At 41.0% G+C, this 27,348-nt stretch overlaps 1 protein-coding gene across 7 annotated transcripts in view; it reads right to left on the bottom strand.

Moving 5' to 3' along the window:
- Nucleotides 1–27,348, bottom strand: part of JMJD1C (jumonji domain containing 1C) — a 163,981-nt gene that overhangs the window by 27,154 nt on the left and 109,479 nt on the right. For 5 of the 7 annotated variants that reach the window (XM_071749117.1, XM_071749118.1, XM_071749119.1 and 2 more), the window contains 6 exons: nucleotides 11,743–11,848; nucleotides 6,728–6,852; nucleotides 5,353–5,496; nucleotides 5,042–5,234; nucleotides 3,288–4,957; nucleotides 51–223 (listed from right to left, as the gene is read on the bottom strand). In XM_071749117.1, the coding sequence (XP_071605218.1) occupies nucleotides 51–223; nucleotides 3,288–4,957; nucleotides 5,042–5,234; nucleotides 5,353–5,496; nucleotides 6,728–6,852; nucleotides 11,743–11,749 (2,312 nt within the window). In that variant the 5' untranslated portion in view covers nucleotides 11,750–11,848. The remainder of the gene's footprint in view (nucleotides 1–50; nucleotides 224–3,287; nucleotides 4,958–5,041; nucleotides 5,235–5,352; nucleotides 5,497–6,727; nucleotides 6,853–11,742; nucleotides 11,849–27,348) is intronic. The other 2 variants (XM_071749123.1, XM_071749122.1) reach the window with 1 other exon arrangement.

Raw genomic sequence — 27,348 nt, 5'->3', positions numbered from 1 at the left:
ATCAGCTGCTAAAATACACCCTCTCACACAGAGTAAAACAGCAAACTTACTCTTTCTGATGCTCTACAATACTTTTGGGCAAGGGTGGGCTGGAATGCGTTGTCAATTTGATGGGCCGGAGGGGATCTGCACTGGATGGTCGCACAGGAATGTGACTCAGTAAACCAAGGCTGTCAGCTGAGGTCACCGGGGTGGGCTGATGTAACCATGGGCTGGGAGTATTCTGTTAACATCAACCAAAACAGTAAAATTAGATTTAAAAATAAGCATGGGACCACAAGAGTTACTGTGTCAAGTCCTGCAAATGATCAGAGTGAAGTAGTGTACTTTGGCATCAAATCATACACAGTAAATAAAATTTCACATCTTAAGTCACTTTTTGATCAACTGGAACATCTGACTGTACCTCCCCTGGACACGCAGAATACCACGTAGTTCACACATTTCAGAACCATTCTTAAAACAGTTTAGTTTTCTAATATTCAGCATGAACAGTCAATTTCTGTAACAGCACCTCCAACTCCTTATCAAAATTAGCAAACCAATGATAGCCTGACAGCACTTCAGTTATGAGGAAACAGACCGCTAGCTCTTCAATTGATTGCAAGAAGTATATATTTCAAAAGAAAAATATGGTTTGGTATTTCTGGAAAACAATTTTATCTCCAGCTTTATAATACATTTTAATCAAAGGAATACAACTCTCTTTCTTGGATGGTTCCTCTCCTTCTCAAATGATTAAGTATGATAATCCTAATTAATCTGCTTTGTTTTCCCAGACATTTTGATTTGAGATTATCTCACGATCAGCACATTCTTAAAAACATAATTGTACACATCTGCCATTCTCTGCATCATTACAAACACCTAATTTTGTGCTGTGTACCTACTCTAAAGGTGGACAATACCAACCTCTACCTTTACACACACTGTGATAGTCTTAAATTTAAGAAACTGCCTCTAAATTAAAATTACTACTTATCTAAGATTCTTTTTTTATCTTCTCTGAAACTTCTGTAACAACTCTGCAGAACAGACCAAGAGCAACTCCCCATCTCTCTCCCCTTTCCCTCTCTCCTTGGAAACCTGGTCATGAGAAACACATGCAGAGGGACAGAAAGGCAGGGCACCCTATTTAAGTGGTGTTTGGGACAAGTGTGGAAGAAGGGACTGGGACAAGAGTGAACAGAGCTTCCATGTGCACCCTAAAGCCTTGCAAGTGCTGCTCCACTCCTAACTCCTGGCACTGCCCAGAAGTTCTTCCCCTCCTCTGCTCCTCTCTACTCTACCCTTCTCCTTCTCTCCAATCTTGGCAACTCCCAGTTGAGAACTGTTGCAGCATAAGGGGAGCCAAGAGCTCTCATGACTCACGCATGCAGCACAGAATAGATTTGCAGGTGCTACAACTTTGAAGTTCTGATTTCTGTACTTGTGAATATTTAAACCAACCACTTGGGTTGCACTAACAGTTTTAGTGCACACATTTCCTAGTCCACGAGTTCCCACGCTGTGGTTGAGTTCCCACGAACAGCCTGTAAGCTGTATGAAAGTATTATGCAAAATAAGGCCGATCACCTTCTCCCTAAGGAATCTGAAGAACATCTGCTGGTGCACCAAGAATTCTACAAACAGCTTTGTGACTCCACCTGCAACCATCTACAGCCCAGCCCAAAGTCAGGAACTGCCACAGCCACCTGCAGACAGTAGCAAATGGTGGGCTTGGGGGCACGTTTCCTCCAGCACACAAACCTGGCTCAGCCCTGAGCTGAGGGTGGCTGCTGCTGCTGCTACAGCTGAAACACAGATCCCTTTCTGTGGCACCCATGCAAACCCACACTGGAAACGCCCACTCTGGGTTTCTAAGACATATTTTTAAAAAGTGCCTCCAGAGCAAGAGTCAGAAAACAAGTCACCACAAGACAATTGCCACATATCAACATAATTAAAAAGCTACGTGCCTCGGTACGCAAGGCTACATACTTCAGGCAGCCAAAGTGAAAACAGAGCCTATCCTAAGTTCTTCAAAATGGACTTCAGCATGGGGTGGAGCAGGCAGCAACATGAAAAGATAAATCCACCTCTAGTTTTCTCTTAAGCTTTTCTTCTCTGCTGCATTTGACTATCATATTTTAGATCAAACTGACTTCATATTACAAGGCCAACTCAAACTTACTGACTGTGAAAGACTTAGCCACAATGGTTTGGCTTTTCTCAAGAATGAGTCTGGGGAAGAAAAGCTTTCCTCATGATGAAAAAGAAAAAAAATCTCTGTAACCATTCAGAAACTCCAAGCTTTGACGCAAAGCCCTGCAATTTGGCAGAAGGACCACTGTCAGCAACAGGCCTTTTGTGTTCCCTGTGAAAACCTGCCCAAATTAGGCCAAATTGTCAGCATCTAAAAAGCAGCATGCACATGCTCAGTGGTTTGATTGAAGCTGGCAGTAAAGCTCTCCAAAGTTTCTGACTGTGCTACACATGCTTCATCTTACACTGTTCCTCTAAGGTGTCTGCAATGAGCATGCTGTATCCCAAGCCTGTAGGAGCTGAGAGGATTTTTCCTGTAATTGTCACATCTGCCTACCAAACACCACAGCCATGCTGGGTGTGAGGCTGAAAAACACAGACCACTTCTTCTGAGGCTGCAGTGGTTGTATACAGCATAGAGAGGCATCACCCTGACTTGAAGACAGGAGCACAAAACAGATGGGAACACAGGGATGTGTGCCACCATGAACAGAAGGGGAGAATAATACATGCCAAGAGAGGGTGTAAAGACAAGAGACAGGTGTAAAGACAAGAGAAATGGATGTACAGTGCAAGAAAGATTTATAAACGGAGTATTTCTTTCCATAACTTCCCACTAGATTTAGAACTCCTCCCTCTCAGCCTCTGTCCATTATTTAGTGAACATACATGAAATTTTACTGTGAGGAAAATTGTCTTGCCTCTCCTAGTATTTAAGATACACAATGGTTTTCATAGTTTGAGGTACCAAATATTTACCCTGGGGACCTGAGGTCCCAAACCAGCAGTCTGTCCTCACTTGGTCATAAAAAAACCCCAAATATTTAATCTTTTTTAAAAAATACTTAGGAAACCAATGTCTGGAAGAACTCCCTACTCACACTCACTGTGAGACTACTGGATCTGCATTTCTAGTTCTGTGCCTACTCAAAAAACCCAGCATCACTTGGTGCAATACAAAGTACTGAACCGGTACCAGAAAGCACCTGCTGGGAGGTATCAGCCCCAGGGAAACACACCGTTAAGAAATGAGCTCAACTTACCCTTCTCAAGGAAGCCTCTGCGTTAACAGGAGTTTCTGGATGGACCCATTTGGAAGAGGGCAGACCAAGTCCTGAGTAAGCATGTGTTCCATTTGGATACTGCCAAATAATTGGATAAAGCCCTAGCTGATTATAGGAAGCAGAAGGATGAGCTTGTCCGAGAAGATGTGGAGACTGGTGTTGTAACATCTGTTGCTGCTGCTGGTGTGCTAATGCCAAATGGCTTAAGCTGCTAGCATGAGCAGTCTCTAGTCGTGGGTGGCTCCCCAGCAAGGAGGCAGCAGGCACTCCTGGTAACACTGCAGGAAGTAGATGAGGGTGATGAACAGAATGATGAGATGCGGTACTAAGGGGGTGAGTGTTAATAGCAGACAAAGGAGCCTGAGCTGAAGACCCAGCTAGCAGATGGGATGAACCAGTTAAGGCAGGATGATGAGCGTTTGGATTTAAACAAGTCCTGTGGGATGAGGAATGCAGAGGATAATTATGTTGATGCAAATAAGGTGAAATGTGATTAGTTCCCGTTTCTTGTCCAATCAGAGTGGGGTCCCTGTACACTGTGAAATGTTCGTTCTTGTCAATGATAAGAGGACTTTTAGCTTCTAGAGCACTAACTCTAGCTGGAACTGGATGAAAACTAGACCTAGGCAAATCATGATCAGTTTTATTGGCTGATCTTGTTAATCCAGTAGCATGGCTGTTTAGGGAACTAACCTTAGACTTCACAGTATCAGAAGATTGGGTAAATTTAGGCTTAACATCAGGTGACTTTGTTTTAGGATGATCAACTGAAGCACTAGGTTTTGACTTCACAGAATCAGGGACTGGACTTTGTTTATGCAGTTTACTCTCTTCTGCTAAAGAAGCTACATTTAACGAAGACATAAAGGAGCCATACTGTACTTTTTCTTTTTCAGGATTTAAATGTTCATTTACTGATAATGTTTTTACAACCCCAGGTTGTATCAAATCCGTTTTGTTAACAACACTGCTAACCCAACTTTGATCAGCTTCCTGTTTCCTTGCTTCAAGGAAATTTGCATTTGCAAACTGCTGTTTTAAATCACTGCTGTGAGATTCTGTTTTCTGAACCGTTTGCAAACCAAAGGTACTTCCAGCATTATCCTGGCTCTCCTTTTCAGAGTTGTTTTCCTTAGAAATGTCAACAACACATTTTGGAGTAGGAGGTCTGGGTACAAACTGCTCATTTTTTAATTCCACAATATGTTTTTCTGTATTGCACTCTTGAACATGTGGATCCTTGGCATTCTGCTCATAAGGTGTTGGCTGCTCTGGTGCATGGAATATAGATTTTTCTTGATGATCTAAGACAGATGACTTCAGTCTTTCTGTCCCTTCGTTTTTTTTATCTTCCTGTATTTCATCCCATGGAGACCGCCTATCTGTTAGTGTCTGTTCTGCTACCTCAGTAGTTTGGGATTTTCCTTCTTCTCCATTTATCTTTGAAGTGTTCTTGCTTTTTAACTCATTTTCTGAATTTTGCTCCGAGGACGAATCAGTTAACCTTTTATTTGAAATTTCTGAGTCACTGCTCTCAGAGTAATCCGAGATATTGTCTGTCCGCAGTCTCTTCATATTTAATTTTTTTTCAACCTCTTCAGGTTTTCTTCTTTTATTAAGGAAGTGTTTATTTTTTGTTTTGGGGTTTTCTGTAAAAGATAAAAACATGCCTATCACATTTGCAGTCTAACACGGTTTAAAGCTCTCCCTCCCTTTCCAATAACTTCTTTTACCTCCTCGGCCTATATAATCATATCTCTCTTCTTTCATTTTCTCTTCATCAGGCATGCTGCTATCAGAGCCTTTCCTCTTATTAGGCCGAGTATTCCTCTGTTGCTGATGCTGGTGTGAATTCTGCTTCGGTGCTGCCGTTTGGGAATTCATTGCTGGTCTGGGGCTATTTGCTTGTGCCCGTGTATAGTGACCCTAAAAATAATTTTGTAATTAATGGACTTAAACATAACTTTAACTAGCTACTTTAAACATGTGGTTTTAGTATTTGCAATATACAAAAATACTTAGGTAAAAAGATAAATGTATCTACGTGGACTGTGTTGCTGTTCTGGTTGGAGCGAGACCGTCGCCGTGAAGTGATGCCAATATTTTCACCCTTCAACAAAGAGTGAACAACATCATCTAGAAAGGTCATCTGAACCATAGAAGGATCAACATTCTGCGGTTCTAGCACCTGGTTTATTTAAAAAAAAAAAAACAACACAAAACCAAAATCAGCAGATACTCAGACACTGCCCAATCGGTATTTTCTATATCAGTGTTCACCACTCTACTTTGTGTGCTCAAGACTAATCAGAAAAAAGTCTACTCTATCCTGACAAGAATAACTGACATATGACTCTCAACAAATGCTGGGAATAGAGTAAAACCAAAGCAAATTGTCTTTATGTATTCCTGTAAAAATAGTCGTAATTTTTTTTTTAAAGAAAAAGTATCCCACTACCACTTCCTTCCCTGACCTGAAAATCTGAAATTACAAGACAGTGAGCTCTTTCATAGAGTAGCCCTTAAGTAGCAACTACAATATGCAAATGTTTTTGTAGGATTTATTTAATATACTGCAGAAGCAAAACTACTGAAAGGAATTAAAACAACTGGAGAGAAGAACTCTAAGACTGGTGAAGTATCACCAGTGAGGGATATTTCAGAAAAAAAGGAAAAGCTAGACAGATCTTTAATCAAAGTGTCATACAGTGGGAAAAAAAAACAGTATTTGGGAAAAATTAATTATAGCAAGTTAAGGGGAAGAATGTATTTGAGCATTAGAGTAGTCTTAAACTTTTATAGTCATACATGATTTTGTCAGTCATTTAAAAGCAGATGGGTCATCCATTATATTAACATTGAGTCATTACTTGAGTCTCCTGAAACAGAATTAATTACTGCCACTAAAAATACCCATATTAATTCTTTCTGTAACATCAACTTCAGAAATACAACTAAACCCCACCACAGTAAATGTAAATTAGGGCTGCAGTAAACGTTGAGTTAAATAAACTGTGGAAAGTGGATATTTCAATTACTTAGAAGTAGTAATCACTACTGCAGCACTAATACATTTCAGTGCTGAGAAAATAATTTCTCAACAGAGCTGACAGGGAAGACCAGTTCTTAAAACTCAACTGCTTCACTTCAAAGGCTTCACTAGTCAAATAGTAACAGCAGAAAAAAAAGCAGAACTGTAGGACTCGTGTTAATCATATTGTTTCACAAACGTTCATCTTTAGGATGGTCCTAACTGATAGTTCAATGCAAAGCCATGCTGTAGTTTTACCATAGTAATAGACTTGCCCTGCTGGAACTGAACAATTCTGTGGATTTCACACTACTATGAAAAAAAGCCCAGACTCCTAAGGAACAATGTACTCGTAGATTGTTTTCTGACTATCACATATGAAACTCACCTGGTCATTCATAACCACCATAGTGCGGGTGAAGAGATCATGGTGAGTGATGATACCCGTGAACCACTGGGTGGCAGAATCCTGTCTGTACACTCTCACCCTGTAACCATTTAAGGAGTATGGACCTTTAGAGGGGGAAGAAATAAAAAAGCCATTGAGGAATTAAAAAAAAGTGCATATGTGTTTTCCTAGTTTTTTTAAGCTTCATAGCAAACGAAGTGAGCATGGCACAGACAGCAAACAACAGGCAATTCTGGCACAGCACTGCCTGTGGATTTTACTTTTATTCAGGAAGACATTTTGAAATGCAAATGATACACTTAAGTATGCTTTAGGGTCAATTATGCTAACATTCTCAACATAAAATTTCCTTATCTAACCAAATCTTTCTGCAGCCATGATGACAAATGATGGGAAAATTCTTGCCTACAAACAGAAACCATAGAAAAGTAATCAGAAAGGCTAGAAAGTGGTAACAGCAGGTTATACAGAAGCTATTTAACAGGCTAGTCACATGCCCAGATGCTTTGCTGGCAAAAAGATTTACATCTTGGTGGTTAGGCTCTGCATCTGCCAAGTCTTTCCCATAAGTGACCACAGAGTTTCTCTCCATTACAGCAGTCAGAAAGGCAGCTGAGTGATCCTGCCCCAGCTATGGCCACACAGAACATTCAGAAACACACATACTATGAAGACTTTTGCTTATTTACTTATTTTACAATGTATCAGCTGCAAGGAAACCCCCACACACACTCACTCTGCAAACACCAGTTTAATTCCCCTCCAGAAGCCCATGGGCCTGGGGTTATAAGTATGACACAGTATTTTATATTTCACGATCCAGTAATCAAGATTCAACAGTTCTATTCATGTTCAGTGTCTCGCTTGACCATTGGGACACTAGACTTGACTGCACTTAGATTTTATATAGCATTTCATATGACCAAGCAAAGCTACTACCGAGTCCAGTTCCGACTGTGTGGGTTTCACTAATTCTGCAACCAAACCCAAAGGACAGGCATACAGGAACAGAAGCAAAACCAGTCAAAGACAACCTACAAAAAGCCCGACTTAAATGACTTAAAGGTGCTTAGTTGCTCAGCCACACAGACAAGGCCAGGATTCCTCTGTCTTTCCTAAAGATCATTTTTTCCAACCCTTCCCCAGTACGAGTTCAAACATCTGCAGCAAACAGGCCAGGGACCTTGCAGATGACAGCTTTCTCTAGTAAAACATCCATCTTCACACAACTGGGTCCATTATACTCCCTGCAGGAGAAAGTCATCATAAGGACAGTCATGAAAGGATCATAAGGACTGTTTTAAATGTCAACATTCAAGATCAAGGGAAGTGCAAAAGCCATAATAACTTAGACATTTTCAAGTGGTCTTAGGGTTTAATTCTGGAACCTTAGCAAGACCATTTGAAATACCTTTTCCACAGGATTACCCAGGTTTTAAAACAGCTGGGAAAGAGGAAACACCACGCAATAGCACCATTCTTTCAGCACATCCACATCATTCACTGCACAACTGAAACCTTGAGGCCCAGTGAACCTCTGAGCTACCGGTGTTAAATCATCCCTGGAGCGGATTTCCAGCTGCACAAACAAGGGTCAAAACCATGCCAGCACCAATCACCAATACACACATGCAAAAAAAGTGGAGGAATCTACAGGCTCATGTCTCACATTCCTGGTCTTGGACCAGATGGGGTTCCCATGGGGACACATTTCCTGATGGCTTTTCTCCAACCCTTACTCCACATGCCCCTGAAAAAACGCCTCCAGCTCAGCTCCCACAGTTCTGACTGTCTGACCCAACCCAACACGTCTCAAACTTTTCATGGCTGTCCCAAAGCTCTGCCTTGTTCAGACAGACTCAGTAAAATTTTGCCTCTGTCTCTTCATGCTAATTTCCCATTCCTACTTTCCTATCCCAGCTCCTCCTCTCTTGCATCCTGCTGTGAACTGTGCAATGATTTTCAGTCTCTTGCACAACCAGAACCCCTCTCCCCAGCTTCTTGTCTCATTTTAGCATTTGATTCCAGGCCATTGGCTTCCATATCCTTTCTCAGCCTTCTCATCTTACAATCTCCATCTTCCCTTATCCACCAGCTTTACAGCTCCTCTTACACTCTTCTACACTGACTCAGTACTGATTTCTTCCTTCTTACTCCTTTTTCTAATATATTTCTGCCCTCCATCCCAGCTCTTACCATGTCCACTTTTAGAGATTTTATCATCTACCTTTAAAAACAGTGGGGTTTTTTGGTTTTTTTTTTTGTGGTGGTGGGTTTTGCTATTGTTTGGTTTTTTTATCTTAAGTGCTACTGGGGTGTCAAGAAGGACGAAAAGGATTAAACTGTTGTCATACAACAGTACAGTTCTGTTCCAGCCCAGCTCAGCCAAAAGCAGCCATTACAGGAAAAGCCTGGCTTTGTCTCCAGTCCCTGGCTGAATCACACTCTGCTACACGCTGCTGCAACAGCCTGTCCAGTATTATCAGGAAATATATTCATGGCTGAAGCACACTCAGTTTTTTAAGAGGATTACTATAGATGCAGCCTCCAGAGATTGTAGTGGTAATATATCTAATAGGAAGAAAAAGTTCAAATAGTTCAATTGTTAAAAATCAAAGGCACTTCACTATGTTCCTTGAACTGGCTTTATTTGTCCCAATAGCTTTCAATTCAGCAAAGTTTGGGAGGCCTTTTTTTTTTTTTTTTTTTTAGCAAGGAATAAACTTGGCTCCTGCCAAGCCCAGAGCCTCTGCTGCAAAGCATGCTGCCTGTGACTGCTGCCCAAAGAAAAGGGCACAAGGGACAATTTTTTTCATTTGTGCCACTCCTGAAAACTATTGTAACTCTCATATATAATGGACTAAAATTCCCCCTTTTCAAATTGTCATGTTTCTTTTCAAACATTTGGAATCCAGTTTTAATGTTTTTCAACAGTCATCCTCTTTCTTCAGATAAACAGCAGTTTAACAGAGATAGTCAAAGTGGACAATGCTAAGATACAAGATGATGGCTTCAGTGTCATAAGCAACAAGAAAAAGGCTGGATCCTAAAAATGCTGTAGGGGAGGAAGAGAATTCAGTAATAGCCTAATAGATGCGTCTAGACAAGGCCGAACTGAAAATGTTGCTTAAATTGCAGGGAATAGGAAAATGGTAATAATGGAGAAGGTGAAGAAAATCAGAGAAGTGAGGGGAGGAGAAAGGGTGAAGAACATGGCTAGATTACAGCAGCTAGCACTGCTGGAGGGTTGTCTGAAAGCCACTGAAAGGTTTGTGCCAAACACAAAGTCTCTGCAACCAGGAGCAGATTATGGGCCAGGGGGAGGTGACAGCAGTCTGCTGGCTGACCACTGCGCTGCAGGGCTGAGGTGGTGGCACTGCAACGGCCCTCGTGGTGGATGGCATGTCACTACCCCAGGAAGCAGGCCTTTCCTTGGGGCCCCTCTGTGTCACATCAGGTGAGCAAGTGGATTTGAACAGCAGCTTCTCCTTAGATGAGGAGAGATAGTCTGCAAGGACATTTGGATTAGATTCATCTCATCATCTACGAGACTCCTAATTTGTGCACTTCTAAGCATCCAAACATCTGTTTGAGAAATTATATTACATTATACTTATAAAGACAAAAATACAGTTCCTGGGGTGATGGGATTTAAATGAGTTGTATGGATGATGAAAAGCTGGCAGTTCCATTGAGGTGACTGTTCCAATATTGCTGGGGCTTTTGCTCAAGTGCTCATTCTGTATCAGTGTACACAGAGGCTTTTGTAATTGTCTTATTACTGTTACAGTAATGAAATACAATAAACAAGGTCAGTTTTAGTTTCCTTCTCATATAGACCTAATTTGATTTCATGCCACCTCTCAATCCAGTTTTGGCAGCAAATTTCATCAACAGACTATTAACTCATGTTGTAACTGAGGATATTAAGATAAAAATCTGAAATTACCAACACTGACATACCAACTTACTACCTACACAGCTCCACACATTGCTTTTTTCATCATCCTTTTAGTGGCCCATAAGAATAATCACATCTAGTCAAATTAAAAACTCCACAGAAGGGAAGACTTAAGTTTTTTTACTGCAACTTCAAAATTGTACTTACCACATTCCTTTGGTCTTCTAATCTTAGTTTTATCAAAGAAACCAGACAGCAAGCAAACCTCAGTACCATCCTTATAATATAGGATTATTTACCACTCCAACCTTAATTTATAGGATGATTACTTAAGCATTTTTGTCCTTGAATTACTTTACTGCTTGCCTGGGGATTTTAACCCAGACTCAGGGAGGTTTCTGCCTTCCACTGCTAGGAACTGTAGAGTTGCCTGTCAGTTCTGCAGACAGTTAATGAATATACTCAAAATACACATAATATTTTTACTACTCGCAAGATTAAGCCAAATTAAACTTATTCTAATTCATACTAGTTCTCATGTAACTTGGATCTACAATTTAAAAATGATGCACCCATGTGCTGCAACCTTCTGGCATTAGAATCGAGTTACAAATTGTAACTGATTTGAAAGACACTTTTCAATCAGGTGGCGAGGGTGGGGGGATCTGAAAGTATTCTTCAGCTGTGACAACTGTGAAGAACTACAAGCACAGTCAGGTATCAGAGAAGTTATTGCATGTAACAGCCACGCTAACAGCACAGAACAGTTTTAATATGTTAAAAGATGTGTGGTTGCCATTAATTCCCACTTACTTTCACAACAAATCTTATAAAATAACTACATTCAGACTAAGGATATTCAGCTTTTGCTGTAAACACCAAGACATCAAACAACATCAAACAGTTTGTAGAAGTCATGCACAGCTTTTTACACACTCTTTTCTTGTATTAACAAATACTTCAAAAAAGTAACTTCCAAGTTAGAAATATATTCTCCAGTGTGTCACAAATGTCATGGGATGAGCCCCACAAAACTAATGGCCTTAAACTAGCTAACACAGAATAAAAATAATACAATTTCCCACATAATTACCTTGCATAAAAATCTCCTGAACCTTTTGTTCCTTTACCCAGGCTTTTACCTCCTCATGTAACTGCGGGTTATCCCTGAGAACTGGGTTTAGACTGTCTACGTCGTCCTAAAGTAGAGATTAAAAAAAGAACCATATGTTATGTTTACTTGTAACATTTATGTTGATTTTCCTACGTATTTTAGAGTACAATATTAGGTATAGTTTTAAGCTGATTTTACTGATGTCTACAGATCCCTGTATTTTTTTTTAGAAAAAACGTAACAGCACAGCAGTGCTGTAAGTTATTTCATGGGAACATGGTATGTCAGATCCCACATGTGGCCAGACTTGTAAGCTATTAATAGGATCACACTTTCATAAATACTGTCTTACTACAAGCTACAATTGCCCTCTAAAGTCTTCAATGTTTACAGGTATGCAGAAAGAATTGTTTAAACAATGATTAAATTAATTTAAAAAAAAAAGTTTTCCATAGCTTTAATACAGACTTTTTGAGCATAAATATAGGAAATAAACCCCACAAAGATAATGCCTAAGAGATAGCTGAACAAACATGTGAAAAGAAACACCATTAATGACTTTCAAATATGTAGGTCTTTGTTAACTAGGTAAATTCCAAGTAAGATGTGCTTTATTTTATATTTGTATTTTATCCAGTTCTCCTGGAATAGCTTCATTTTCACTACTGAGTAGGACAACATCCTGGAAATTAAGACATTTGGTGGAAATCTCCTTAACACAGAAAAGCAAGGCACAAAATCTGGTATATATCCTTGAAAGCCTATAAAAATCTGGTATATATCCTTCAATCATCGTTCATCACCAAACTTTAAGAACACCCATTGCTCTTTATTTCAGAGCAAGCTTGCTATTTCTGCCTCAGAGGACGTGGCAGAGAAATCAAGCTGCACCACAGCCTGGCAACCCCTCCTGCAGAAGATGGCCTTGTAAAGCTGTAAACTGCAGGAACATTCATCTGTGCCAAGTGAGCTTCAGACAGCTAAAATAATCACAGCAATACTCCACATACAAATGTAAAATGTTTTATCAGTACTGTAGCTGAGATCAAGAAATTTCTTTCCCTGATCTCCAACAAGTTCCTTGATGTTCCACAAATTACTGTGAAGAGCTCCAGCCACAGAATAAAAAGATACAAGCAACACTCAAGGAATTGTGTGTTACTGCCAGGAGGCCCTTACGTGACGTGACTGATTTCTCTCTGCTCATCTGGATGAGATTATTCCTGCTGCCCCACTGATCACAGGATCTCTATTTCAAATTCAAAGTTCAGTTCCTGACACAAGATTTGCTGTGGTCCATCATGGAGAACACATCCATGCTTCAGTTATTAAATAAAATTCCTCTTTTTTTATGCTTTTGAAAAGGATAAGGCCTCAGATCCAAAAGGAATGGTCAAGTTAATCATTTTACTACATGCAAAATGGAACAATATGAGTGAAGGGGAAAATCAACAGGACCTCTGTCACCAGGTTAAAATTACCAACCAGACAAGTATATTGCTAGCATTATCAGAGGCACAAAAAGGGTCAACACCAGAATTTATGCAAGGATGGCAGACTAGCAAAACACTTCCTCTCCTCAGGCAATTTAAAATGGAGATTAGCTGTTCTACTTTCCTCTGCAAATCCATTTTTGCATCGATCCTACACACAAAAGGAACACCACCACTGGAAAGAGGGAATTATTTGCCAGAGAAACTCATCAGACCCTGGAATTGTAGCTCTGTGGTAATTCATCTGTCCTCCTTCCAATGTACTTTCACAGCAGCTGCAACAGATTCCTGTTCTAAAAAAATTCCCTCTTAGATCCACAAGCATTAGACGAAAGCAACAGATTTGAGCATTGTGATAATGGAAGTCTGGATGACTCAAAAATGCAGCTAATATGCAGATCTCATACACCCTCAATAATTCCTTCAATCCCAGCCAAGAAAATGTATCTTCATTTCAAGACCTATTGATTAGGTACCATGAAGTCAGACCAGTTACTCTTATGTTTTGCTACTTCAGAGAATTCTTTATGCAAACATTTTGAGTCTCTCTGTTGTCCAGAGCCACTTCCAGTTTGTTTCTGAAGGCAACACACACTGCTGGGTTTTTTTATTAGATTCCACATCCTTCCTCTATCTTTGCCTTCTTTGAACTTGACTGAAGATACTGGTGATTACACACGTTGCACATTTGAATCTCTTTTGTACTATTCCCTATTCAGGCACATGACATATTGATGCCTGTGACTGAGACTGCTTGGTGTGAACACTTGGATGACTGCAAAGTTCATTTTCCTTACTTTTGGAGAAAGATGAGCTCATCTCAAAGACGAGCTACAACATGCACAAGTGAGGGCAAAGACCCATTATACTAGCTGCATGCAGGTATGGGAATTTGTAGAGGATACCGAAGACAACCAAAGGTTTCTAAATACACACCAAAAAACCTCATTTAGCACACCAGCAATCACTTGGGAAAAAAATCAAAAAACATTGGTCAATGGTTATCAGTACAGTAAAACATAACTGTAACTGACAGCTGAAGCTCAGAAAAAAAGACTACTAAAAAAGGTTCCTGAAATCTGAAGTTATCTTCTTTTGTGTACATATCACATATATCGTTGAAAAATCTTTACTAACCTTTTTCTACCATTGATCTTAAATCTGAAAATTCAAAACAACCAGGAAATTATTGCATACTGTGTTAAACTGTAAGGCAATGGCCTTAAGCACACTTAGTGCACACAACAAACTTTAGCAAAAACAGGAGAGAGGGCAACAACCAAGGCTCAGAACTCGAAGTCTCTTACCTGTCTTGGCACTGAAGATGAGCAAATGACTGCAGTGCCCCATCTTTTTTCTTGAATTTATACCTTGAATTCATATTGTTCAAGAAACAACAGCTGTCTACAGATACGAAGCTTAGCAAGTAAGACCTTCAGTCTTCCCCTCCTTCTTGGTTGAAATGGCAAGATTGTTTAACAGACTGACTCACAATTAAATACCCTGTAGGACTTTCCCTCAGACTTTTCCTCATTTGCAAGAGGTTTTACTCACAAAATTTTGGTATGGTACTCTCTCCTAGACTAGTTTTTCCACAAGTCCTGGAATATCTCCTCCAAGAAGATTTTAATGCTGGTTTGAAATCCTTATGAAGTGCAAACAGAATGCAAATCAAATAAACAGGACTGCAATTTTCTTCTTAAAATCTAGAGTAGGAAGCTTTTCATGTATTTCAAATAGCAGTGCCCCTTGCTCCACAAATGGCTATAGGCAAGACTGGGAAGAAGGCAAATGGTATATGGGCTAGGAAGCTATGGCTGAACTAAACCTTCCTGCCCTTCTGGAAGACAGTCATATGAAGCAATGTGACTATCAGAGGCCTGTCAATCTGTCAGGTATTTCAAACCTTTGCTGCTACTCTTCCTTCTTCCCAGACCAAAAGAGAAATCCACTTCTGGTGGAGCGAACTTTCTGCTTAATTACCCAAAGAATACTGGAGTCTGTTGCATGTCACTCAGTGAAAATTCTCCCCTGCTGGGGACATGCTCAGATCCTAAGAAGCCCTATGAAGAACATAGAATTATGTTTTCTAAATAAACTGATCCACTGTTTGCCTGAGTATATCTGTCCTTTCATAGAATCATAGAATTGGCTAGATTGGAAGGGACCTCAGAGATCATCAAGTCCAACCCTTGATCTGAATGACCCTTTCTTCTGGTGAAAAATTATACGAGCGGGTTGGAAACTATAGATCATACCAAGAGGTCAAGATACCACAATGCTCTAACCAGCATGCAGAAATCTTTGTTCAAATAAGCATTTTCAGAAAGGGTGCTCAAATACACACAATTTATCATTCAAAGCCAGAGGTGAACAAGTGTAGGTGACTTATGCTTCTATATTCCTTTAAGTCATGAATCAAACAGGAAGGAATTTCAAAAACAGTACCCACAGAAAAACAAGTCAAAATCCAAATACACACAGAAGTCTCCTATTCAAACTCCACACACAAGCAAAACACTATCCAAGATACTGAGAAGCCTCCCTGGATGACCTGAACCTGCATGTTGCCCAAACACTATACAAAGTGCCTTCTGAAGGGCTCAAATGACTGTAAGCTCCTTTTCTCTTTCAGACCACTGGGTATGTCTGTGGTGGAAATGCCCACACATTTCCACAGCTTTCTGCCTTCTCAACAAGCCAGCTAAGATGTTTCTTCAGCATTTTAAAATATTCTCCAAGTCATTCTTCACAAACATGAGGGGCATAAATGAGTTCAGTACATCAAAAGATGAAACCGTGGAGCACAAAACAAGGAAAAGTGCGTTCAAGAAGAGCCTCCTACCCACAACCACACAGCCTTCAGGCTGCTTATAGGAGGGTACAAAAAAAATCTGGTCAGCTGTCAACTCTCCATTTTCATTGAAGGAGAAGAGAACTGACAATATGCATTCCAGGAAAACCAGTCCTGGAAAAACGGTGGCTTTTGGCACTAAAAAGGCTTAAATTTGAGCTCTGAAGACCAAGCCTTAGCACACACACTATGCATTAAAACCTGTAAATGATTATTTGGGACCTTCCTTGGTCAACGTCTCTGCATTTGGCTTCAATGCATCAAGGACATCTTTTTAATATCAATAGGAGCTCATTTCAGCTAGTGTTTTACAGAGAAAGACTAAGTAGATTTTGCAGTCCTCGCAAAGGTCAACACCACATTAGTCCTCACCATCTGTGACTTAATTAACTATAGCTTCCTCTGGCTGCTTAGAGGTTTTCTGATAATTTAGGACACGAATTAAATGAAAACTAGTACATAACCAACTTGAGTCCTGTTTATGATGCTTACGCAGTATGCGCTGCACACAGAAATAGGCATCTTATTAGTGTTTTAACAGTAATCACATTTAAATTCAAACAGCATAAATGAAAAATTCAGGTATCAAAGTGCCAAAAGCTCCAACATTCAGATTTAATCTTGCTTTGAGTGAACATCTTGAAATCAGCTTCTATAAAATGAGCCCCGTCCCCATTTTTTTTCCTTTTTGCACCAAAGCATTTTTAAAGCTGTATCAACTTCAGCTGCATAGAAATGCAATTTGGAAATTGCCATCAAAAAAACAAGGAATGAGGTAAGTCAACATCTGCCTGCGGAGTGACACAACAGTTTTCAGAGAACACTGGCAGCAAGAAGTGTTCTTTTTTAAAATCTAGACTACTGATAATTTATACTAGTCCTCTAGTGCCAACTTTTAGATTATTTTATCCCATTAAAAAAAAAACCTAAATGCCTTACCTGTCCCCATGTCAAATACATTCAATGCACATTTTTACCCCTATTTTGAAAAGTTCACACAGTTCTCTCCTTATGTTCATTCCTTGGTAACTAGCTTTCCTTGTCTTTTTTCTTCCTCTTCTACTTTGTCACCTGACATCTTATGTCAGTGATCTGAAATCTCTTTCATTGATTATAGCTTTTTAACAAACCTCCAAACTTACTATTGCCTTGTCTCACATCAGAGTGAGCAGGGGAAAAAAACCTCGCAAAACAATGACAAAATCTGAAGCAGAATACCAAAGACCTCAACAACACCACCATCAACTGGTAGTATCCCTCTGCCAGGCTGCAAGGCAGTGGTAAAAGATGAGAATCTAACTAAAACACAGAGAAACTGGCAGCAAGTGACACCCCCAAGTGGGTCACCAAGCAAGTGCTTCCAAGGCCATGTGGACCACACACCAAAACCCTATAGGGAAATAATCAAATTTAGCACAGATCTTCTATTGCTTCCCGGATCTTTCTAGACACACATAAACCACTGGTTAACAGTCTATTTCTTATTCCTTTCTGACAAGTGAAAGGCTACCCCCACTGCCAGGGCACTGCAGCTGGTGGGCAGGAGGTCAGCAGGGTGCTGGAGCCTGCAGGGCTGCACTGCTCCACACCAGCCAGCAGCCAAATGTCTTTCCAGAGGGGAAAAACCATCGATCCGACCCACCACGTGCCCCTGCAACTAGGGCAACCTCCCTTCTGCTCCAGGCTTCCTGCAAAGAGCAATGCTAGCCAGAAACACCAAGGCTAGAAAGTTTTCTGGGGAGATCGTGACTTCCCAGTTTACCTTAAACGGCTTTGTCTGAGCGCAGAGAAGAGGCTTAGGCTTACCAGGCGACGCCAGCGCTTTCTATGTAAACCCAGCCCACACTTGACCTATTTTCTGCTGTTCTGAGCGCACGGTCACGATTTACCTCATTCAAACTCAGCAGCTGCTGGGCTACATCTGAACCAGTTAAGTCAAGCTTGAAAGCACAACCCTGACCCCTAAACCAGCAAAAAAAGTCGAGCCGAGGTCAGCCCCGCTTGCATGTGTGCGGAGGCACGCGGCGTGGGGTATGGCGGGGACAACTCCCCACTGCTGGGCAGAGGCCGGGCCAGACAACAGGGGTAACACGGGGGTTCTGGATGCATTTTTCAGAAAAGAACAAACATTCATGGATATTTCAGGCCTCAAACACTAAAGATTAGGGGTTATTTTCAGTGTCTGGCAACAATAATTATGTTTCTATAAGCAGAAAGTTAAAACTACAGGGAAAAAAGATGACCATGAAAAATGTAATTATTTTCCAACTGTAAGTAAACTTAACATCTCTCAGAAAAAGCTATCAACTATTTTTCTTGTTCTTGCTCTCCACTCTTACCCATGTCTAATAGTACTCTCCGTACTCCCCATTCCTACCTCCTTCTGCATTTTACCTGTTCAATAATAAAGTCTATACCAATTTTAGAAGTTTTAACTATCAGGTTTGAGAATGCAGGAGCAGGGCTACATACACTTCTCAGAGTTATGATTTCAGGCTTGAAGAAACACCAATTACTTCAGTTCTGGAAGAATAATTGGCACTCTGACAATTACCTGAACATGTCTCGTATTTTAAATAAGATTATGCTATGGAAGGGAAGGTAGGAACATACAGGAAAAAAAAAATCTAAGTCATAGTATAATATTTTCCTTGTTTTTAACTCATAAACACAAAACCAAACAGGTATTTGACTTTCTGTAAGACTACCAACATCTCAGTTGAAATGGGCATGCTGGAAAACTTGGTTTTTTACAAGCCATCTTGTTATTCCTGTATCTGTAGGTGAGAATCCAGCATGGAAAGGCAGAAGGGAAGCAAAAGCAGCATACGGGGTGTGAATGCAGCAGGGAAGCAAGCAGCCAGCATTGGATAAGCGAAACCAAACCTGGGCCAGGCATATATTGGCTCCAAACAACCTAAAACTGCTCTAGTGACTCCTACAACAGTTTTGCATTTGAAAACAGGGATGAAAAAACTACAGATGACCCCTATGCTCACAGGTTATGTCAGCCTCTCTCTGAGCTCTGAGGGACAAAGTGTAATCCCAATCTGGGTCCTGATCTCATTTACAGATTAGGAAGAAAACAGGAAAACTACTTGGTGTGACTGAATGGGACAGAAAGCAAAACCTCCTGGAATGACAGACATTATCTTTTAGCATCTGATCTGACTTCCCCAAACCTGGTGGGCTGCCTACTTCCACTTAAGAGCACTGCAGTGACCATCTGCAGTACTTACATTCTTCTCCATTTACAAACAAACCAAATGAATAGCACTGCTCCACATCCATCTTGTCCCTCATTTTGATGACACAGCCATATATTTGCTTTTCTATTGTTCTCCACTGAATCACATTTCCTTCCTTTTTCTCACTGCAGGCTCCATACATTTATCACTACCATTTCAGCAATATGCAACTTTGTCCTCATTTTGCATTTTGTTTTATCTACTCCTAAGAGAAACAGAGAGGAAGTACTGGTCCTACCCACTCAGCCATTAACTCCCAAGTCATGTGGTGATACTGAACAAGCTTTTGAGTCACTTACCAACCAACTCAGTGCCACTCTGGGAAAAGAAACCTCAAAGTACAGACATATCCCTGAAGCAAGAAATTAGCGAGTGAAGTTCATGCCAACAAGGAGAGCAGCTAAAAGAGCAGATTGGAGAAAGATCTTTTGTACGTTGGTATTAAAATTTAAACTAAGACCCAGACACCCTGCGAATCATGAACAGCTTTCAGAAGGTATCTAACAACTCCCCAAATCGTATCAGCTGAAGGACAAGCTATATGGATTTGTGCGTCTCCAAGCAAAAAACCAAAGGATATTCTGTTGATCATCAGTTGCCTGAACTAGTGGGCTGCTAGAAAAGCAGAGTCCCAGATATCAAGTCAAGGCATCACTTCTAGCTCAGAGACTGACCATTTTATAGAAGACATCTTCCTTGCACCACAGACTGCAGAAGTTACTTGCAGCAACTTTTAAGTGGTGGAGCTGGAAAGCTGTATACCACCAGCACAGATAGTGACAGACGGGGTAGTTCATCTCTTATCTCATGGTAGTTAACCTTCATCAAATCTTTTATCAGCTACATTACTCAGTAACACAGTATTCTTTGACAGGACTACTGATAACTAACAGCTCACTGTATTAAAGAGCAAAGGTCTCTCAATTCAAACCTGGAGAAGAAAACCATAGAACACTATTTCAAATACATGGCATACTAAAACCAGCTTCTAGAAACAACACCACCTCCTAGAAATATGTACCAGAGTATCTCACTCTTGTGGATGCCTATTTGCTCTATAATTTGAAAAAAATAGATTACCACCAGTCATAGAGACAGAGCTACCTATCCCCTTCAGGAAATACTGTATTTACCAAATCTGAACATTCCAGGAGATCTGGAAATATTAAACTCTCCAGCTGAAAATGCTGCCTCTGCTCCAACACAGTATCAGTAGCAATGCAGCCATCACTGTGCTTTTTTTTCTGTCAAGAGCTCTGTTCTAACCTGCTGAAGCCATTTTAGGAATTTTCCCTATAAATAACAGAGGCCTGACCATCTGGTATGTATATCATATTAACACTGTAGCTCTCTGCAACTCTGGAGAAAGCAGTGGCTGTGCCTTTTATAGCAAAGATGAATAATGGTACTGCAAAGAGGAAAGACTAAATTGCTCAACAAAAACCAGTGATATTTCAGTTGTTGCTGCAATAAGCTCTTGGGGGTAAAAGGGAAAGCTATCCAGTGTCTAAAATTGATACAGTGCTCTTATTTTTCAGGATATTTTCCATCAATAAATCTATTAAGCACATAGAACCAAAAAAATCCTACTAAAATGTAATTCAAGACTGAACTACAGCACTTGGAACAAAGAAAGGAAAAAAAGCCACACTTCAGCCAGTAAATCTTCTGCATCCCAAAATCTGCTTTAACCTGATTTTATCTGTTGTACACTAATGTGATATGGTATAGTGAAAGTAAGATAGCAAAAGGGAAGAAAACATAGGCTTTAGATAAAACCCCAGCCTCTATGACTAAAATATAATTTCTTAATCATATGCTTAAAAATTACTAGTAAAATCACAGAACCCAGAATAATTGGAGATGCACAGCAATTACTGTGCTTCAAACCCCCTTGCTCAGCAAAAGTGCTAAAATACTACTCCCAGTAATGCTGGCAGAGACACACAAGAAGAGAGGGACACAGGAAAAAACAGAATAGTTAATTTTAATTTCATTCAAAAGACAGGAAATGTTTGCTAGATTGAAAGGGGGGTGTTAATATTTACAAACAATGGTAGTAAAAAACCCTATACAACTATATTTAATTATGCAGTATACTGTTAAAAACAAATTTATCAGGATAAATTGTACTCTACATCAAGCCCCCTACATCAAAATAAACACTGTGGGTTTTTTCTTACTTTATTAGTAATTAATCTAATGTATAAGGAAAAAGTAAGATCATACTTGGTTTTAAATATTCAAAAATCAAGTTTATATAAAATCTGACTTCAATAATAGGGAAGATCATGGAGCAAATGACCTTGAGTGCCACAAGTCATACAGAGGACAACCAAGGGATAAGGCCCAGTCAGCATGGGTTTATGCATGGCAGGTCCTGCCTGATGAACCTGATCTCCCCTTCTATGACAAGATGACCTGGCTATTGGGCAAGGGAAGGTCTGTGGATATTGTCTATCTAGACTTTCAGAAAGCATCTGACAACGTTTCCCATAGAATTCTTGTGGAAAAACTCACTGCTCATGGCATGGATGAGCATATGATCTGCTGGATCAAGCACTGGCTTGGTGGAAGGGCTCAAAGAGTGGTGATCAATGGAGTTAAATCCAGCTGGTGGCAGGTCACAGGTGGCTTTCCTCAGTGCTCAGTGTTGGGCCCATTTCTGTTTAACATCTTCATTGATGATCTTCATAAGGACACAGAGTATCATCAGTAAGTCTGCAGATGACACCAAGTTAGGCAGGAGTGTTGATCCCCATTAGGACAAGGAGGCTCTAGAGAGACTTGGATAGACTGGATTGATGGGACAACATTAACAGTATGAGCTTCAACAAGGCTGAGTGCCAGGTCCTGCACAACAACCCCAGGCAACACTACAGGCTTGGGGAAGTGTGGCTGGAAAGCTGTCAGGCAGAAAAGGACCTGGGGGGTTCTAACTGACAAGCAGCTGAATATGAGCCAGCAGCATTCCTGGGTGGTTAAGAAAGCCAATGGCATCCTGGCTTGTATTAGAAATAGTGTGGCCAGCAGAAGTAGGGAGGTGATTGTTCCCCTGTACTCAACACCGGTGAGGCCACACCTTAAGTATTGTGTCCAGTATTGGGCACCTCAATACATGGGAGATAATGAGGTGATGGAGCAAGTGCAGAGGAGGGCAACAAAGCTGGTGAAGGGCCTGGAGAATAGATCTTACCAAGAAAGTAGCTGGGACTGTTTAGTTTGAGGAAGAGGAGGCTGAGGGGAAACCTCACTGCTCTCTGTACTACCTGAAAGGACATTGTAGAGAGGTTGGTGCTGGTCTCTTCTCACAAGTAATTAAAACAAGGGGGAATAGATTCAAGCTGAAACATGCTAGGTTTAGCCTGGACATAAGGCAAAAAAAAATTCACACAAAGAGTAGTCAGACACTGGAACAGGCTGCCCAGGGAGGTGATTGAGTCACGATCCCCAAACGTGTTTAAGGGTCATTCAGATGTGGTATTGGGGGATATGATTTAGGGAAGACCTTCATAGACCAGGGATGATGGTTGGACTCAACAATCCCAAGGGTCTTTTCCAACTTGAAAGATTCTATGATTACATGAAAATTACTTCAGTTCCTCCCCCAGAGGGCCTGGAAAAGGAATTCCACATACACACTTAGAACACCCATAGCTCTCAACCTCTATCAACTGCAGCTTGCTAAAGGCTGTGAAGCACTAACCCAAGACTACGAATTAGTACTTCTAATAGGTTAAATTTCAAACAAATATTTTGTAAGAAAAAATTAGAGCAGCAGCCATGAGCAAAGCCATGTGTATCAGAGGAAAGAACAAAAGCAAACAAAGCTGGGAGCACTTCATCAAACAAGCTATTGTGCTTATTATGTCAAGCTAAAGCTTCCTTCTGGTAAGAACACATCTCAATGACACTCAAGTTTTCCCCCTACCTGAACTGCAGGAAGATGTAACTCTTTTTTCTCCCTGGGTAAGCACTCAGATGCAATGATTGGAGGATTTTAGACTCATTCACACTCCAGAGTTCCCCAAAGCACTAGGAATTCCCAAAGCAAGACCATCCTAACAAACTTCTCTAGGAGACAAGTTTATGTCTAGATTATGAAAACAGTGTTAATCAAAAACATCACATAAACCCCAATACTTTAAACTTTCATATTTAATAAACTGAATGTGAAAACTGGAAATTCTAAGGACAAGAACGGAAGATAAAGCACCCTCCTTTTATTGCTTAATGGTATTTTCCATAAGCTACTACTGATGAAAGAAGTAACCTTTTGTGATTAAACACATGAAGTTCCTTATCCAGAAACACTGGATGAATTTGTTAATTCAGTAATCTCAAGACTGTTTCTGAGATGTACTAAGATATAAAAGGACTTGATCTTCACCTTAAAGAAGAACTTTGGGTTTGAAGGGGGTGAGAGAATAAAGCTGTGACCAATAGAGATGAGCCTAGGGGTGGCATGGCCATGCTAGAGGCAAAACCAATACCTCAGTTCAAGATAAGTTTTGACTTCAGTAAGGACAGAACCACCAAAGGATGCCCTGGGCTTGGAAGAGAATCACAGGCCAACAGGAAGGCTAATGTAGAGGCAGATATAAGCCCTGCCAGTAAGGATGCTTCAAAGGGGGAGGACATCTCAAATGCCTCAATGCAAATGCACAAGGCAAAGGGAATACACAAGGACAATACACAAGAGGAGTTACACATCTGCCTGCCTTCAGGGCTGTGATGTTACTGGTATCACCCAGATGTGGTGGGACAGCTCCTATGACTGGAGTGTGGGGTTGGTTGGGTATAAACTGTTTAGAAAGGACAGGAAAGGCAAAAGAGGAGGGGGTGTCACTCTCTACATCAATGCTCAGCTGGAGTCCACAGAGCTCTGCCTGGGTATGGATGAGGAGCTGAAAGAGACCCTACAGGTCAGGATTAAAGCTAAGTCAGAAGCAAACGATATCACAGTAGTGGTCTGCTACAGCCCACCCAACCAGGATGACCAAGTGGGTAAGGCTCTCTTTAAGACAGATAGAAGCTGCTTTGCACTCACATGCTATGATCCTCACAGGGGAGTTTAACCACTCCGACATCTGCTGGAGGGACAACACAGCAAAGCACCAGTACTCCAGGAAGTTCCTTGAGTGTACTGATGACAACTTCCTCCTCCAAATGGTAGAGGAACCAACCAGAAAAGGAGCTTTGCTAGATCTTGTTCCCACCACCAGAGATGGGCTGTTGAGTAATGTAAACATTAACATGGGCTACAGTGACCACGAGGCTGTAGAATTCAAGATCCTTAGGGCAGCGAGGAAAGTGTGAAGCAAACTGATGGCACTTGATTTTAAAAGGACAGACTTCAGTCTCTTTAAGGATCTGCTTAATAGGTTTGAATGGGATAAAGACCTGGGTGGGAAAGAAGCCCAGGAAAGCTGGTCCATATTCAAGGATCACCTCCTGCATGCACAGGACCAATGTGTCCCAATGAAGAGGAAGGCAGGCAGGAGTGCCAGGAGGCCAGTGTAGATGGGCAAGGAACTTCCAGGCACAGGTAGAAACAAAGTTTACAGAGGATGGAAGCAAGGACAGATACCCTGGGAGTACACAGAAGTAATCAGAGAAGCTGTCCGAGAAGCAAGAGATCAAGTTAGGAAAGCAAAAGCACAGAGAGCATTGGATCTGGCAAGGGGGCTTAAGGACAACTGGAAAAATTTCTATAGGTATGTCAATGATAGAGGAAGACTAGGGAAGTGTGGGCCCACTCCAGAAGGAAACAGGAGAGCTGGTCAGCCAAGATGTAGAGAAGGCTGAGATACTCAATGACTGCTTTGCCTCTGTCATCACCTGCAAGGACTCTGTCACACCCTCCAAGTTACAGAAGCCAAAGGCAGGGACTGGGAACAGGAAGATCCTCCCACTGTAGATGAACAGCAGGGAAGAGTTTTTTAGGAAAAAGCTTTTTTCTCTGAGGGTAGTGAGACACTGGAACAGGTTGCCTGAGGAAGCTGTGGCTGCCCCATTCCTGGAAGTGTTCAAAGATAGGTTGGATGGGGCCTTGAGCAACCTGGTCTAGTGGAAGGTGTCTCTGCCTATACAGGGGAGTTGTAATTAGATAATCTTAAAGTTCCCTTCCAACCCAAACCATTCTATGATTCTATGAAGTTTTGTCCTTTCTCTCCTCATAGTAGGACTAATGAAGTCAAGCCATTTAACCAACTGTGGACTTTGTACAGTTGTGGGAAGAATAAAACATGTTTATCTATGACAGTGAAAGAAAAACTGCTTTCCTGTGGATTTGAGACCTACCTCCACCATAGTAACCTCACCTTATCCCAGGGACCTCACTACACTATTCTTTTCCCTTCCTCCTTGTGTACCTTCCCACATCCTTCAGCAGCTTCACCTTATCTCCCACCTCTGACCTTGAAGAACCACTTGTGCAGTATTTGCTGCAAGCTACATCACCTGCCTGCTTACAGCCTCCTCTCCATGCTGCTGATTTCCCTAAGGCTTGTCAGATCTGGAAGAACTCTCCATCAAACATCATTGAGAGAGACAAAAAAGTGACTAAAGCCCTAATCTCTTAAGAATTCAAGGTAAAACAGGGAGGCACAATTTTATTCCACATATTTTGAGAACAAAGAGATAAAGACCTTGGGCAAGCAGTTCTTTTTCAAAGGGAGGCACAAATACAGGTTTAGGAGAGAGGATGTACATTAGCCTCTGATTTTACAAATAGAAGGTGCCATCCCGCCTCCTTCATTCCTCTCTCCTTTTAAGTGTTCCAATGAAACTCTTCTGTCCCACACATGTAACAGGGAGCAAGTACTGGTATGAGTCATCTGACCCACTTCTAGCTGGATGCAGCCTTTTGCTTCCCCTCATGCTGGAACCGTACACTTAAACATAGATGTGTGGGTAACAAGCTGTTTAGACCATCAGTCTTTATGAGTCTGCCAGAGAAGCCAGCTGGACTGCACATGGGTGGTCCAGACACCAGAGACATGGGAAAGAATAGACAGCTCTTAAAGACAATGCTGAGAAGAGTTAAAGATGCAGAAACTTGTGTGTGCCTGTTGAAGGTGGAGGAAAACAAAAGCAGGAGGCAAGCGTATGACAGGCATGGCCAGCAGCTGGCTGGCACCAGGAGTTCCTGAGCTGCTTCTGTCAACCTCAAAGGGTGGGACCAACCCAAAAGCTCCTGCCTGCCTCGTCAGTGAGGGTTCAAGTTTATGGGAAAAGCAACTTTCAGCTGCAGTAGCTTTTTTTAAAGCTTAAGTTTAAAGTAAGAGAAGTCCAAAAGATCTCTGTATGATTATGGGGTGCTTAAAATACACACAGAAAAATATTATTTATCCCCACTTCAATATGTTTGAAGAAATTTTTATGTGTACATGGTATTTCTACTCATGTCATGATTGGTTTGCTCATATATGCAAACAAGTCACAAAACCCAAAAGCATCCAGGCCTGAAACACCCAATTTCTGCCCACAGAAAACAAAGTGAGAGTACTGGAGTTGCACAGCATCATTTTCTCAAGCCTTACTTGAATTTAGAACTTCATTTTGTAATAGATCAAAATTAGATTCTGAAAAATTAGATTCAAAATATTAGATTCTGAATCCAAGATACCTATTTTATGATTAACGAGAAAGTTCACCAAGTTCAACCTTTAAGGTGTGTTAGACATTTGACCTGTCACCTCTGAGACATACCATGAACATCTAGAAAAAGAGCAAAGTACACACACCTATCACTGTGCATGTAACACCTCTCATAGGGGATTTTTCAGTGCCCTTATCTTTTACATCTGCAACCTTCAGCAAGAGTTGAAGTAGACAGGCAAGACCTTTTACCATTTTGAAAGCATAAGGCAACCACATTTGCCCTCAAAAAAAGAAAGAAAACATGGTTTTGAAGAAGAAAGTAAGTAGGGCGGATCCAAGAGAGATTCCACCCTAGAGAAGAAATTGTCTTAATTGAAATTGTCTT

Source organism: Heliangelus exortis, chromosome 7, assembly GCF_036169615.1.
Source record: "Heliangelus exortis chromosome 7, bHelExo1.hap1, whole genome shotgun sequence".
NCBI lineage: Eukaryota > Metazoa > Chordata > Aves > Apodiformes > Trochilidae > Heliangelus > Heliangelus exortis.
The sequence above is the reverse complement of the archived record's forward strand: the minus strand, read 5'-3'. Positions and strand labels throughout refer to the sequence as shown.